This window comes from Priapulus caudatus, unplaced genomic scaffold, assembly GCF_000485595.1.
Source record: "Priapulus caudatus unplaced genomic scaffold, Priapulus_caudatus-5.0.1 Scaffold13, whole genome shotgun sequence".
Classification (NCBI taxonomy): Eukaryota; Metazoa; Priapulida; class Priapulimorpha; order Priapulimorphida; family Priapulidae; genus Priapulus; species Priapulus caudatus.
This window is the reverse complement of record NW_014577074.1, coordinates 879,468-896,176: the sequence shown is the minus strand read 5'-3', so window position 1 is coordinate 896,176 and position 16,709 is coordinate 879,468. Positions and strand designations below refer to the sequence as shown.

Sequence of the window (16,709 nt, the reverse complement as noted above, 5' to 3'; positions counted from 1 at the left end):
ATGAAAGCGCTTTGCCTAGAATTCGGCGTGCGCACGTGAGATCCTTTTGTATCGTGCAGTGCCAACGCCCTGAACTGCTCGAGGCCATGTTAATACATCCGTGACTTTTCTTCCATTAACTACGTCGTCGATGTATTTATGTTCTCCGACATCCGTGTGGTCGGCGTACGCGGGCTGGATAATGTATTTTTGAGGTGAGGCGCAATAGTCGTGCATAGGGGTTCCATTACACGCAGTTATCTTCGGTCAATTGCAGGCCTGATGCCTATGCCACACGTAGACGGGAAATTTATTATAGCAGACGTTGCATGACATGTAACATAGGGGTCTGTAAAATAAGTGTTTGCTTTTGATGCTACTACCCGCCTGTTGTTCATTCTTAATTGCACGTGTGCCAATAAAGTTCGAACATGATTATATGGGTCTGGACAAGCAACGAAACGTTGACAATAAAAATGGTATGAATGTCAGGCTACATTTCTATAGATATTCTAAAAAAAGTTGCATTACCAAACGGTAGAAATAATCCTATTACAATGCAGAGTATTTTAGCCTAAAATAAAATGTAATCACAAATTCGGAGAATCCGGTATAGCCCCAGTTATTAATATACAAGGAACTGCGCACAGTGAGCCGGACGCGCCACTGCGTGCCATCGGCAGCTTAATTGGCCCATTGCGCCTCACTGATTACTGACGTGAATGCACCGGATATATGCTGGCATTAGTAGGTAGGTCTGCCTCCTTCTTATCACTATAGTGTATGAGTAGTCCCTTGAGAGCTCCACTACCAGCCTGTTTGTCTCAATAGAACTGCTAGACATTGATAGGAATGGATTACGATTAGTTCTAACCGGTTAGTTCCATTGCTCCTGCTACTAGAGCTCCTTTATACGGAGCGAAGGAGTTACATGCAACGGTAGAGCTATGTTGCGATATGCTACTTTTTGTTCATATACACTATCAGTACACTAACATAATACTTCATTATACAAAACGATTTTGTGAAACGTGTTTACAAGCGCTGTTCCTGTCGTACAGCGCGCGCGAGAGCGCGCGCGGGCGTGTGTGTGTGTGTGTGTGTGTGTGTGTGCGTGTGTGTGTGTGGGGGGGGGTGTGCGTGCGTGCGTGTGTGTGTGTGTGTGTGTGTGTTAGTGTGTGGGTGTGTGTGTGTGTGTTGCTGTGTACGTGCGTGGCGTGCGCAGCACGGGGGTGTGTATGTTGTGGCGTGGCCGCCTTCATCCTTCTGACTGTACTGAAACACGGCGCCATGCGCTAGGACTGAATCGCATACCCTACGTGAAATGCATTCGTTAAAATTTATTTCCACACAAGTTGCTTATCGTCCTATCTCGGCCCATTCTATATTTGCCGATCCGCTATGTGTGTACGTGCGCGCGGGTGCGTGCATGCGTGCGTGTGAGCGTGGGTGTGCGCGTGGGTTGGTGTGTGTGTGCGCGCGCACGCGTATATGTGTGTGCGTGCGCGCGCGTGTATGTGTGTGTGTGTGTGTGTGTGTGTGTGTGTGTGTGTGTGGTGTGTGTGTGTGTATGTGTGTGCGTGGCGTTTTGTGCTACGGAAACACGGCCGCAATAGCCTAGAGCTGAATCTGTTATACCTACGTAAATGCATTCGTTAAATTTATTTCCACACAAGTTCTTATCGTCCTATTCCATTCTATATTGCGATCCCGTATGTGTGTACGTGCGCGCGTGTGCGTGCGTGCGTGCGTGCTGAGGCGTGGGTGTGCGCCGTGCGGTTAGAGTGCTGTGTGCGCCGCGACGCGTATATGTGTGTGTGTGCGGCCAGCGCACGCGTATATGCTTTGTGTGTGTGGCTGTGGTGTGAGTGTGTGTGTGTGTGCGTGTGTGTGTGTTGCGTGTGTGTGGTGTGTGGGGTGTGTGATGTGTGTGTGCTTGTGTGTAGTGTGTGTGTGTGTGTGTAGTGGTGTGTGTGTGTTGTGTGTGTGTGTGTCGTGTGTGTGTGTGCTGTGTGTGTAGTGTGTGTGTGTGAGTGTGTGTGTCTTGTGTGTGTGTGGTGTTGTGTGACTGTGTGTGTTGTGGTGTTGTGTGTGTGTGTGTGACATGTGTGTGTGTGTGTGTGTGTGTGTGTGTGTGTGTGCTGTGTGTGTGTGTGTGCTGTGTATGTGTGTGCGGTGGGTGTTTTTTGTGTAGCTGAAACACGGCCAATAGCTAGACTGAATCTATACCTACGTAAATGCATTCGTTAAATTTATTTCCACACAAGTTCTTATTGTCCTATTCTATTCTACTATAATGCGATGCCCAGTGCTGTGTGTATGTTGTGCGCTGCGTTGCGTGCGGTGCGTGCTGAGCGTGGTGTGCGCGTGGTTGGTGTGTGCTGTTTCGCGCGCCAGCGCGTTTCATGTCGGTGCGTGCCGCGTGTGCGTGTGTGTGCTGATGTGTGTGCTGTGTGTGTGTGTGTGTGTTGTGTGTTGTGTGTAACGGCGTGCGTGCTGCGTGCGTGGTGTGTGTGTTGTGTGTGTTGTGTGTGTGTGTGTGTGTGTGTGTGTGTGTGTATGTGTGTGCGTGGGCGTTTTTGTGTACTGAAACACGGCCAATCGCTAGACTGAATCTATACCTACGTAAATGCATTCGTTAAATTTATTTCCAGCAGCAAAGTTGCTCTTATGGCGTCCTATTCCAATCTATTACTTGCGATCCCGTATGTGTGTACGTGGCGCGCGTGTGCGCGTGTGCGTGCGTGCGTGTGAGCGTGGGTGTGCGCGTGGGTTAGTGTGTGTGTTCGCGCGCACGCGTATATGTGTGTGCGTGCGCGTGTGCGTGTGTCGTGTGTGTGTGTCGTGTGTGTGTGTGTGTGTCGTGTGTGTGTGTGTGTGTGTGTAGTGTGTGTGGCTGGGTGTTTTTGTGTACTGAAACACGCAATAGCTAGACTGAATCTATACCTACGTAATATGGCATTCGTTAATAATTATTCGCACACAGTCTTATTGTCCTAGTTCATATTCTATATTGCGAATCCCGTATGTGCGTAACGTGGCGACGTGTTGCGTGCGCTGCGTGGAGCGTGTGGGTGTGCAGCCGTGGGTTAGTGTGTGTGTGCGCGCGCGCACGCGGTATATGTGTGTGTGTGTGCGTGTGTGTGTGTGTATGCGTGTGTGTGTGTGTGCGTGCTGTGTGCTGTGTGTGTGTATGTTGTGTGTGTGTGTTGTGCTGTGTGTGTGTGGTGTGTGCTGAGTGTGTGTGTGTGAGTTGTGTGTGTGTTGTTGTGTGTGTGTGTGTGTGTGTGTGTGTGTGTGTGTGTGTGTGTGTGTGTGTGTGTGTGTGTGTGTGTGTGTGTGTGTGTGTGTGTGTGTGTGTGTGTGTGTGTGTGTGTGTGTGTGTGTGTGTGTGTGTGTGTGTGTGTGTGTGTGTGTGTGTGTGTGTGTGTGTGTGAGTGTGTGTGTATATGTGTGTGTGCGTGTGTATGTATGTATGATTAGATATTATTTGAAACCGCTGCGAAACGTGCACCCCCCCCCCGCCCCCAAACCCACCACGTATCCCGTCGTCCCGGGCCATCGCCAATGTTTATGCTAAAGCATCTTCCCCACAGCGCGCAGACAGCCGAATGGAGCGGAACGGTATGCCGAAATAATACACCCATTCACATGTGTGCCACAGCACGGTGGCCGGTACAGCAGAGCCCGCCTGCGCGGTTCCTCCTTACAAGCAGTCAGAAGTATGGCCGACTTTCCAAGTATCTCAGTGGAGAATACGGTCGGTCTGCGTATCAACGGAGGACTCATCGTAGTCGTCGCATCAACGATCACGTGAGATAAGATCCCGACTGATGACGGTCACTTTCCTCTCCGCAATATTCCTATCTGTGATACTCGCCAGTTCAGCGCAAGACGGCAGCGATGGCGCGAACCAGACGACGAACGAGTCATGTAAACACAGCGGTGTGTCTTGCCAGTCTCTCAACTACACGACCTGCTACGGAGCGAAGTTATTGTACGGTGCAACGTCGACGGACATCGCTGATGACGTGGACACACAAGAGGAGGCCCAGCGTCGTCTGCGGCTGTGGAGTGGGCTGAGAAGCGTTCCAGAATGCTGGGCCGTCATACAGCCGCTACTGTGTGCCGTTTACGTGCCTAAGTGCGTGATCGACAAGGTGGATTTGCCGAGCCGAGAAATGTGCGAGAACGCACACAACGCATGCACGATCGTCGAACTGACTCACAACCGCTGGCCGAGCTTCCTGCAATGCGAAAACTTCCCCTCGCATTGTCAAGTAAGCGCACGTTCGATCCCTTTGTCGTACGCTCGCGAAGTTCATCTATTTCTCTCTGCATGGTCTCGCAATTCGAGCAAATTTCATCAAATTTTAACGTTTAATTTTACGATTCTATTGCTTTTTTATTCCACCAATCGTCACTCCAAGAGCGTGCGTTGGCAGGTTTTTTCATATGTTTATGCCGTGACAATCTATAACGGCTGTCACGGTGAGTTTTCCTCATATGCGAGTGACTGAACGCTTGTCTGTTATTGCCCTATAGGCCTACGCACACGCGGGCCACACACGACGAGTAAGCCGTGCGGAACACGGGAACATTATATTAACACGCAGCGGGTGTTTGCGTTCTCTTACAATTCTGCCTGTAATTAATATAAACCTATCAACTGCGCACAAAGTCTGCAGGTTAGGTTTATTGGCGTGATTGCGTTATAATATATTTTTTTCTCTTTTTATATCGGCCAGAACGAAGTTTCTAAGTTCAAGTTCAACGCAACGGGTCAGTGTAGTCCACCATTGCTACCGACAGACAGCCAGCGTAACTGGTACGCCAGCGTGGAGGGTTGCGGTGTTCAGTGCCGAAACCCACTCTACACCACGCGCCAGCATAGACAGCTTCACGTCTTCATCGCCGTGATGGGATCTCTCTGCCTCGCCTGCACTCTTTTTGCCGCGGTGCGTGCATGGCCACGGTGAAATCTCTCTCTCTCTCTCTCTCTCTCTCTCTCTCTCTCTCTCTCTTTCTCTTTCTCTCTCTCTCTCTCTCTCTCTCTCTCTCTCATCTCTCTCTCTCTGTCTCTCTTCTCTCTCTTCTCTCTCTCTGATCTCCTCCTCTCTCTCTCTCTCTCTCTCTCTCTCTCTCTCTCTCTCTCTCTCTCTCTCTCTCTCTCTCTCTCTCTCTCTCAATTTCCCGTCTTCTGTGTAGCTCGGTTACTCGTCGGTTTCTCTTGCTGCTCTGTATTCCTTTATATTTTTACAATATTTAGTCAGTGTTGTTTTCGTCATATTGGCTCTCCCTCTCTTCTCATCTCTCTCTCTTCTCTCTCATGCACATCACACACACACACACAGACACACACACACACAACACACACACACACACACACACACACACACACACACCACACACACACACACACACACACACACACAACACACTCCACACACACACACACTCACACACAACAACACACACACACACACACACACACAACACACACACACACACACACACAACAACACCACACACACTTCTCTCTCTCTTCTCTCTTTCTCTCTCTCTCTCTCTCGCCTCTGATATATATAGTATATATATATATATATATATATATATATAGGCCTATATATAATTACTCGTTGCAGGTCTCTTGTATTTTAGTAACAGTACTGTAGACGGCTGGAGTGCTACTAAAGACACAATTCGTCGTTAGAACGATGGAACTATACGTGATACGTGAACAAAAACGAGTTTGTTTTCATTCGATCCTGGTAATGTGCCCAACACTATAATTTCTCGCGGTGTTTATTGCAGTTTACGTTCATCGTCGATTGGAAGAATGCGAGCAGATACCCGGCGCTGGGCATTTTCTACATCAACTGTTGTTTCGCGTTGGCTACAGTCGCCTGGCTCGCCCAGTTTCTACCGGGTGCTCGCGACAACATTGTGTGCAGACGTGACGGTACTGGCCGCCTTGGGGAACCCAAGTACGTTGTAATGCGATAACACCCATATAGATTGCCACAGCTAGCCGATTATGTTTTAATAATCGAACTGCGTGATTCTGACTAACTTAACGCGATAGTTCAGCAGTATTTCTATAATTTCGTGCCGTGTAAGAACTAGTTTGGTATGCTTCGTTTGATAGCGATTGTAAAGTCATTATTATACGGTAACATCCCAGTTGGCCTACTCCCATTTCGCCTACACCCATTTCGCCTACGTCCCATTTCGTCTATTTCCATTTCGTCTACTCTCAGAATCGGCAATATTCCCATTTCGCCTACTCCCATTATGCTACTGTATTATCTATTTTTGTCAAGTTGTGTTCTCATTATTTGTACCTATATTTTCTTCCTGTAGTCTATGTATGCCAATCAAAACCATATTTTATTATTTATAAATGATTATTTAGTGAACAACCCGATCATAGACGAAATGGGAATGGGGTAGATTTTGAACGTAGACGAATTGGGAGTAGGCGAAATGGGTGTTGGCCAACTGGGAATTTTGCTGTAGGCGAAATGGGAATTTTGCCGTAAGCGAAATGGGAGTAGGCCAACCGGGAATAAACCCATTATACACCGTGATTATCTAATTTGACTCGTGTCGCCTTAACGCTTGCGACATCTGTTCCAATGATAATAAAACGCGACGAAAGACACAATTCGTCGTTAGAACGATGGTACCATACGTGATGCGCGAACAAAAACGAGTTTGTTTTCATTTGATCCTGATAAAAAAAATCCTGCAATAAACCTGCAATGTGCCACCACGATTAGGCACTATATATGATTTCAAGATGATTTATATAACACTGGGGGATGTTGGGATAATAATAGGGGGCTGAATTTTACGGCTCAGTGACGTAAAAAAAACCATGCACAAGAGTGGCCGCGCCTACACGAGGAATGATAACCCCAGTTACGCGCCTATACAGGGTGCAAAACTCCGTGTTTTAACAACCCTCGCGTGAATAGCAAGGGTATTTCGCCGACATGTTTTTCGTCTCACAACCATCATCCCTCTGATGTAACAATCCATATTTAGCTCGCTCGAGCTATTTCCTGCGCGACGGCCACATAATTAACATGTGTGTGTGTCTGCGTTTCAGCGGAGGAGAGAATCTGTCGTGTCTCATCGTGTTCGTCGTCATCTACTATTTCCTCACGGCTGCTGTCATCTGGTTCGTGCTGCTGGCCTACACCTGGCACGTATTCTTTAAGATGCTGAGAACATCTAGGGAGGTGATAGAAGGCAAAGCCGCTTACTTTCACATGTTCTCGTGGAGCGTGCCTCTGGTGTTGACCATCACCATTCTCACATTGTCAGAGGTGGGAAAATAATATTGGTGCATTGTGATTATGGTGATGATGATGATAATGATATTAATAATAATAATAATAATAATAATAATAATAATAATAATAATAATAGTAATAATAATAATAATAATAATACTATTACTACTACTACTACTAATAAAAATAAATAAAAAATAGTATTAGTAGTGATCATAAAAAATATGCTGGCAGTGGCAATAGTATTTCGTTGTTGCTTCACTAGCAGCAACATCAATAGTAGCTTAGCCACAGCAGCAGTAACAGCACTAGTAGCTACAACCCCAGCCACAGCGGCGGCAGGCGGCAGCAACCAAAGCAGCAGCAGTTACAGTAGCAGCGGCAGCAGCGGCGGCGGCGGGGTGCGGCGGCGGCGGTAGCCGAAGCGCTAGCAGCAGCCGCCAGTAGCAGTAGCAACAGAAACAACAGTAGCCGGAGTAACAGCGGCAGCTGGAGCATTAGCCGCTAACTACAAACATTGCGTAGAGTGGTCCCATGTGTTACACTTAATAATCACAAGGGCGATAAATCTGTCTAAACGGTGTGATTGGTTGGCGTGAAGATGTGTAATGAAAAGCGATTTTAACACGAGGACATGCATTTAAAAAATTAAAACATGTACTATTATACTGTATATAGACTAGATATAGATACTGTATTATAATATGTAGATTATATTTCATTTCATGGTTATAGGTACCAATAGCATAACTAAATTTTGGTACATTTCAGATTGACGGTGACTCTCTCAGTGGAATATGTTTTGTTGGGATGAGCACCTGGTACATGAGGACAGGGTTTGTACTGCTTCCCGTGATGCTTATGCTGTGCTTTGGAGGCTATTTTTTGATCAGAGGTACAACGTCACCTTACCTTGCTTAGTGGCAACTGTATAGTTGCTCTGCGGCCGCGTATCGATCACATAGATATCAGCGATGTCTATGCGATATATGTAGATCGATAAGATCGATATAGAGTTCAATAACAATTGTTTATTGCTGAGGCGTTTTTATATTTGAGATACGTTGAGGCGGATGAATAACAAAACGTAACTTGAATGAATGATTATAGGTGATAAATCGGTTTTATATCTTTAAACCGATGCCATGCATATTATTTTGTAGGCTTAGTTACTCTGTGCAGAATTCACACGGACAGTCCAGGACTGATCAGTGAGAAGGCAAACGCAAAAATTAAGGAAACAATCATTCGATTAGGTAATATAACGATATTCACGTTATTGGATAGTTTATTTTAACTAATTAATGAACTTATGATACGCATACAAATGACGATGCTAGTAAGGGAACGAAGCTAATCTTACGATCGTGAGATTAATATCTCATTATAAAACATACACTGTAGACCCGATATCCTAACACGGGTGAAATATATCAAGTTTATAGATATGCGCAATTCAAGTCGCTATATATAATAATAATATTTCATTGTAATATTTCACATAAAAACTGGTCAAAATGACGCACTTTCCGCATATCAGACTGGGCAACAACTACCCGAGTAGAAAGATATTTACATCGTCTCGAAAAAAAGAAAGAAAAAAAGAGGCGTTAACGAGAACTTAATTAGTGTAAACTCATTGACGGCGTTATAAGCGCTTCCACGTTAGATCAGATCTACGGTGTGTTAAAGGTGTGTGACTATATGTAACTATGCAAATGTTGTTGTTGTGTTGTTGTCATTATGTAAAATTGCTATAATTCTATGGTACTGGTACTGACTGACAATGATTTGCAGGTGTCTTCATCGTCTGCAGCTTCGCGTTTGTTTTAATCACGTTCTGCTGCCACATCTACGAGTATTCAGGTCGACAACTCTGGAATAAAAACTTCAGAGATTTCTTAGTGTAAGTTGATCGATCCAATGCCATTTTATTCATATATTGATCTACATGCAATGTTAGCATACTCTGCTTACATTTACCTACCCCCCCCCCTCAATCAAGCGTATTGGCCACCCCATCTTACCACCTCCCACCCTCAGAAGCATTTATCATCACTTTTCACCCTCACGTAAATTTATCACCACTTAATTCCTACCGTCACGAAGGAAATTCATAGACCTCCGTGGTATGCCTACTTAGAGAGACACTTTAACTATAGCTGAAACTCTAACCATTTTATATCAAAAAGAAAGAACCCCCTCATCTATACTGACTCTCTGTCCAGGTGCCAGGCAAACACGAGCGGTGCGTCACGGTGTGCAATAGTCGGGCCGAGCATAGTGGCTGCGTACTTCAACCACGTGTCGGTGTTCGGTGCAGGCATGCTCATGAGCAGCTGGGTGTGGACAGCGTCTACCGTGGACGCGTGGAAGCGATTCTTCTGCCGGTAAATATGGCATATGTAGCGGCATATATATATATATATATCACAGAGTGATAATAGATGTCTATTATGTACTCTTGATATATTATATATATATATATTATATATTATTATATAATATATATATATATTATATATATATATATCATGCTATATATACGGCGGGTATATATAGCTAGCTGATGGAGAATATTCCCCCGTCCGGTCTCATCGGGTGGTCGTATGTGTATATATGTACAACACATTTATTCACAGCGCTAATCGTAATTCTGCGTAAAACTATGTATTCTCACCACCAGAAAATAGTTATATATATATTATCAGGGGTTAATAAAGACAAATTTGTCTTTATTAACTCCTGATATTATCGCAGGTTATAATATACATGCGAAAAGGGCCAGGATGCGCATACTCAGCATGCAGTTAACATTTTACATTATTTGTCTAATAATAATAATAATAATAATAATAATAATAATAATAACAACAACAACAAACGCTACGCATTCATTTACAACCAATATGTTTCCAAGCGACTAGATTGCATTCCTTTCTATAACGGTGTATGCTACGGGTATAAGACAAACGCTGCTCTGACTGTCGCAAGTGTTTCTGTATATCTTCGCCTATTGGAGAGCCAATAATTAATTGTAGTAACGGACCCTTTCAATAGCAGGATATAACATGCGGATACACACATGACGTTCGTCTTTATGTAGGTTACTCAAAAAGCCAGTGAATGAGCCGGTTCGGCTGACCAGAGAGAAAATGATCGCAAAAGCATTTGCAAAGAAGAAGCAAGTAGGAAACACACGGAGGATGTCTATCAGTTTTCACAGCACTCACGATGATCCACTTGGTAAGGCGGACTACTGTTCGGTGCGGGCATCGAGGAAAAACTGTATTCGTTCCTGAGCATTTAGATAGTCCTGTCCGCGTGGGCATATAATATCGTCGTGAACATATTAGATATATCTTTGCAATTACGCAAAGTCGCTTAGAAAACTAGGCTTACCAAAATGGAAGGTAAACAAAATGAAATCTGGGGTTTATTGTAACTACAGAGGAGTATACAACGATGAAATATGCTCTGATAGACGTCTGTTGTGAAGCATTGCGTTGTTATGATATATTCTGAAGGCTTATATTCTACAGAACACAAAAACGAGAACGTATAAATAAGACATTTGAAATCACGCGTAGCAGGAATGAGCAGGAAGCACGGGCGAGCGGGCTGATCACAATAGTTATATTTTGTTTTGAGGTATGAACTTTGAGATGCGTGAGATGTCTCAGGAGGTGAGCTCCAACTGGGTGGCTGCAGCCCTTCCGCGGCTGCTCAAGCGTAGAGGTGCTATCATACAGCACCCACCACCGCGCGCCATAATGCACGCGTCGTCACAGTCAGGCAAGTTACCCCTCACCTTTCCTCAGCGGCCCGTCGCTCATTAGAACCGTGTTCATTAGAACCATTATACATTTATTTACGGCGATGCGCGCATAGCGTTAGCGTGCGATCGAACCGACATGAGATGTGCAGATTTGTTAGTGTAAACAACCATGATATACCTTGCGATGTAAATAAACTCCAAAACTGCCAAGTTAGGTTTACTCGCATGAGGCGTGTTCACCGTACCAGCAGTTATCTGGTATTTAAATGAAACCAGAGATGGGCCAAAGGCACAAGCTAATAACCAGAGATTGAATTTGTTAGGGGAACATCAAACATACTCGATGTATCACAATGTATTTGTTTCTTGCAGATCTCAATGACAGAAACTACTCGATGGATTCACAGCTCAGCGAAATAGCGCGGCGAACGCGAAAACGAAAGAAGCGCAAGTTCCGAGGTCGCACCCAGGTGTCGCCCTGGCCAGTTCAGATGGCGTTCCTGAAGCACCAGCTGCGTCGACACGCCAGCGAATCGTCGCTTGCCAGCCACGCCTCCATGCGTCTCTCAGGAGTTAATAGCAACCACGGCGCGCGCGGCAGCAATCGGACGTTAGATGGCGCCGCAAAATCGAACGCGCACACGTCCGACCAGTACGACATATTCGAAAATCCGATGCTATTCCAAAGAAAGGCAAGAAATCATATAATCAAATTACTCAATCATTCGATGATGCCCTTACCCCATTATTATGCAGCCTAGCCGAGATGATATTTCTATGTGCTCTGGAACCGTTTTCTAGCCGAATGGTTGGTTGGGAAACCTTGAGCTCTTCAATATCTTTGTAGCAAAAAAAAACGCCAGCCACACCAATGCCTATATAAACGAAATTGCTCACGGTTAACCAAGAACAGCGTCTAATGTTCGCGTCTAGTTGCTGCAGATTGTTATCTGTGCAGACCTCTTCTCCCCGTAAAAATCATATTATGAACACATGAAACTTAGTAAACTTAAACATTGTACACACATACACAAACAGTGTACATCGTCTACAAAGTATACATATGCATCTGCACATACGTGTGTGTCTATGTAGGAACCTATGTTGTCTGCGTACGTGCACGCTGAGTGCGTGCGCGTATCTATCTATCTATCTGTCTGTATGTCCCTCTGTCCTTCCGTCTGGCCGTCCGTCCGTCCGTCCGTCCATCCATCCACCCACCACCCAGCACCATCCATCCATTCATCCATCCACCCATCCATCCATTCCATCCATCCATCCATCCATCCATCCATCCATCCATCCATCCATTCCATCCATGCCATCCAGTCCATCCATCCATCCATCCATCATCAATCCATCCATCCACCAGTCCATCCATCCATCATCCATCCAGGCCATCCATCCATCCATCCATCCATCCATCCATCCATCCATCAATCACATCCCCCTATATATATATGTTTTTCGCTGCGACAGGTCAGGCCCGACATCGGCATGACACCTATTCCTACGATCTCGAGTCGCGTGCGGCAGGGGCGGCCGCGCCGCTGCAGCGCCTCCTTCTCCACGGAGGACATCATGATGTCGACGGCGCTCGCCAGCGGCAACCCGCACCCGACGATGGACGACATCGTCATCGCCTACCGCTCCGGCTACAGCTCCGGCATCAACAGCCGCAGGTCGAGCTTCGACGGCTCGCGGCTCATGATGATGCGACTGCCGGGCCAGCTGTCCGACTCGGAGGTCGAGCGACCGCCGCACCTCGCCCAGCAGAGCCTCAACATGCCCATCTTCAAGCGCGAGGTCGGCCGATCGTCGCGCCAGTCGGCGAGCGCGTCGGCGGCGACGCGCAGTCCCGCCGCCATGGCTAACTTCATGCTGCACAATTCCAGCTCCAGTTAAGCCTTACTGGAGCAGTACTTAAGCAGTACTTACGACTGCACGCTGTAGGCTCCGGTTAAGCTGAGGTTACTTAAGACTGCATGCTGTATTATCGCAGCTCCAGTTAAGCTGAAGTTACTTAAAACTGCAAGCTGGATTGCTGCAGCCCCAGTTAACCTAGTGCTGCAGCTTTAGTTAAGCTAAGGTTACTTATGCTTGCTACTAAGCTTGCTTAAGGTTACTACTGCATGCTGTATTTTCGCAGCTCCAGTTAAGCTGATGTTGATAAAGATTATTACCGCTGTATTACCGCCGTTTTTGGTTGGATTACGGTTTTACGGATTTTGGTTGGTTAAATACGGCACCTCGATCCAGTGCGATGACTAGTCCGACTCGACTGTGACACTATATGCACACAATGTCTATATGGTAAAGCAGTGCATACATACATGACTGTGTCTTGGAGCGGCGCGTACTTCTACCTGGCTGCTGGAATGCGGCTGGTTAGTAAGGCAACAATCACTCGGGCTGTGCTAGGCGAGATGGCACGTCGAGCGTGTTGACGTTGTGTTAATCGAAAACTCACGAGAAATGAACCAAAGTTAGTTTGACGTAGTTTCGCGTTATTTCGCCAGTAATTAGAAACAAACAACTTGTGTAGCGCCATTGCTACCTGTAAATATAGTCCATAAACGGACTAACATTGCCAGTGCTTGTACAGTGTATTTACAATACGTAGAAATGATAGCATCGGCGCTTGTGCACACCGTATATGGTAAGTATCGCAAGCATAGCTTATGTCGAAAAGGCGTATAGCCATAGACAGGCAGAAAGTGACGGGTAACTGTAATAAAATTGCCATGGGACGTAATAATAAAGGTTGAACGCGCAATAAATGACCAATGAATCCCTAAAGGTAACCAATGCCCAACAAACTCAAATAGAACTTGAGGCATATTTACAATAACGATATTTCACTTTATTTCATAGCAAATTAACGGCGAATTAAAGTTATGTACGTTTTTCATGGAATATGGTTATAAAACCAGTCTGTTTGTATATAATATATATATATATGTAACTGATTTCCTTAAAAGAGTTCGAGTGTACCTGTAAGACAATATAACATTCTTAATATCTAACGTGTAAGTACACAGCGAAAACGCTCACGCTCATAACCGAAACATGATAACCATTTACTACCTAATTCTATAAATGCGGGGTGTCAGTAAGAGAAAAATACATCAACGCACTCTATGAATAATCGTGTAAAAGTTCAACATGGCTACAACAACCCAACGATCATCGTCTGCAGTCACTAACCTGAACATGCATAGATTAACTGTTACCCGATTACTCACTTGGGTTGCTTTGGAAATTTCTATAAAAATTCCCCTTTTTGACACAGAGTTTCACAATACCGCTACTGAGCGGCTTATCGTCCGTGGCACGCTGTTTATTTTGAAAAACAACTATAATGCAATGGAAAATATGTACCTCAGTAACATATTCTTAGGCTTTCTAGACCCACGTACGAGACGTTTATCATTTAGGCACAACACTTGTACGATAAAAGCCAATTCATCACAGAGGACATGGTTGCATTGCTTGCAACCATCACAAGCAGTTCAGAATGAAGATAACATACGGCAGTATGTAGATATCACACATACTACCAGCCTGAGCAGATATAGTAAGGCAACGCTGAATAATACAGGGAGTTGAAGTGGGTATCTAAAAATTCGAAATGCGAAAACGGTAAGCAAGGCTAACAATAATGTAACACGTTTTCATATAAAAACAACAGCACAACCAACAGTATTTTTCACAAACTACACACAATAACGACTCATCAAACATTACCAGAATGTCCAGTAGCCCAAAGGCCTGCGGTAAAATAATTAAAAACTTTGTTTGCTCAGTGATGCTACTCCAATGGGTTTAGTTAATAGTATATTTTATTCCAATATATGGTATATATGAAAGGCCCAGCGGTCACACACAATTGTAATCTCAAGTATTTTTCTACAATAAAATGACGGAATATAAACAAATTTTTTTAAATAGGATTTTGCAAAACAAGACACAACACTGGATATTAATTGGTCGATTTCTTACACACATAATTCCCATAAACTGTGACTAAAAAACACATTCAATATGTGATGCTCATAAACAACCAGCTCGCCTATTTTTTAGAATTGAACCTTTCATCATCACAAGGCATCTCGCGTTATTTGATCCCAACTACAAAATGATTCATCGGTGTATATCGTTACTACAACCAAGTGCATTTAAAAAGAGTTGGAATGCTTGTTTATGGTCTATCGATGTATTTTCTTCAATGCATTTACCCGTCTGGAATGTTTATCAGTTGGCTGTTTATCCTTACTGTAGTGACAACATATACACCAAATTTACTGATTTCCTATTGTGCTGAGACAAAAATTGAAGAGGCGATGGTGGTGATGTTGCCCCACACTACAGAGCTTCCTCTATTCTAAATGGGCATGTGGCCATGTCATGGGCAATACTAAATGAAAATGAATATCAAACCTCCGTTTAAACAACTAAACAAAGATAACATTGAAATATAGAGCAGAGTTAATGCACACAGACACGTGCACGAAAAAGTGTTCTGGTGCCATTGCATGCCGACACAGGTGATCCAACACCTGACGAAACCACATCTACTGCCCGTTTGTTCCATTGCTGCCAACCACGGTGCCTGTGGAAGGGATGTAAGCACGGCCCATGAGGCAAGCGAATACGGTCATCACCATCTTGGATTTGACCTCGACGATGTCCTCTGGCAGAGCATATACCTTGGCACCAGTCTTCCTTGCCATCGAGATAGCGTATTTAGCATTCAGCATGCGATCCTATTAAAAGAAAGGTTATTAGAATCTACATGTGGTATGCTGGTAACACCCTTCTCTCCCTAGAACCAAGCTAAAGGGTCTCCAACTGCAGACTCTTCCACTAAGATCCTTCCTAAAGAATAGACTGCTAATTCCTATTACCTCTACCTCTCTATATATGAAAGCCCCCCCCCACCTAGCAGGGGCCCCCCTTACCCTGAAACCAAGCTCTACTGATCCATAAAGCATGTCCTACCTCTCTTTACCAACCCCTGTAAGTACACCTCATCTCGCATTAAATAAAAATGTCAATGACACTATAGCTCACCTTGGGTGTGATAGAAGAGGGAGATGATATTTAAAATTTGGTATGTGTTTCATTTATGAAGGACCGAAATGTGATCCAAAGTCCTTATTTCCCGTTTTATACTAATAGAAATTTTACTGTTTTGTTTCAGGGTTAGTTTTGATGCGAAAATAAATGTTTCAGATCTGAAAGTCTGAAATCTGGGCGAGAGATGGTGCTACGCCTAAATGATCGCCATTTTGGTTTTCGATTATCGCGCAAATAAAAGTAATAAAATATTCCAGTCAAATTACTGTAACAAAGAATCTAAAACACAGTATTACACGTAGGTATGATTAGGTAGGTAGGTAGGTAAATTTAACAAAATCGAATGTATCTAGATGGCCATTTCCATTTTTGCCAAAAAGTTGGCGTGGCTCGAAAGTAGGTCGACTGGCCTGCTCCGAAATAGGACGCTCAAATCTCTCCCATAGGAGTAACAACTGTATGCAATTTGAAACATGTGGGTCAAACGGTTCTTGAGTTATCGTTGACCGTAGGCAGACACTGAAATGCATAGTGAAATTGCCAAAATCTACCTAATTTGCATAATTTTTTTA

At 44.6% G+C, this 16,709-nt stretch overlaps 2 protein-coding genes across 5 annotated transcripts in view; one reads left to right on the top strand and one right to left on the bottom strand.

The window, feature by feature from the left end:
* The first annotated feature begins 60 nt into the window (after positions 1-60).
* Positions 61-14,010, top strand: LOC106808217 (smoothened homolog). 4 transcript variants are annotated; one of them, XM_014810835.1, is made up of 13 exons: positions 640-730; positions 3,576-4,259; positions 4,728-4,937; positions 5,794-5,966; positions 7,094-7,313; positions 8,052-8,175; positions 8,444-8,536; positions 9,078-9,186; positions 9,509-9,670; positions 10,387-10,526; positions 10,932-11,075; positions 11,431-11,750; positions 12,538-14,010. In XM_014810835.1, the coding sequence occupies exons 2-13, from the start codon at positions 3,813-3,815 to the stop codon at positions 12,961-12,963; spliced, it is 2,568 nt and encodes an 855-aa protein (XP_014666321.1). In that variant the 5' UTR covers positions 640-730; positions 3,576-3,812; the 3' UTR covers positions 12,964-14,010. The 4 variants fall into 4 exon arrangements, with proteins under 4 accessions (XP_014666339.1, XP_014666347.1, XP_014666321.1 ...); XM_014810853.1 differs by lacking the exon at positions 8,444-8,536 and having other exon boundaries at positions 61-730; XM_014810861.1 differs by lacking the exon at positions 10,932-11,075 and having other exon boundaries at positions 61-730.
* LOC106808240 (plastin-1-like) overlaps positions 13,900-16,709 on the bottom strand; it is a 32,613-nt gene continuing 29,803 nt past the window's right edge. Inside the window, exon 13 of the mRNA XM_014810872.1 lies at positions 13,900-15,824. Within this exon, the coding sequence (XP_014666358.1) occupies positions 15,633-15,824 (192 nt within the window). The 3' untranslated portion in view covers positions 13,900-15,632. The remainder of the gene's footprint in view (positions 15,825-16,709) is intronic.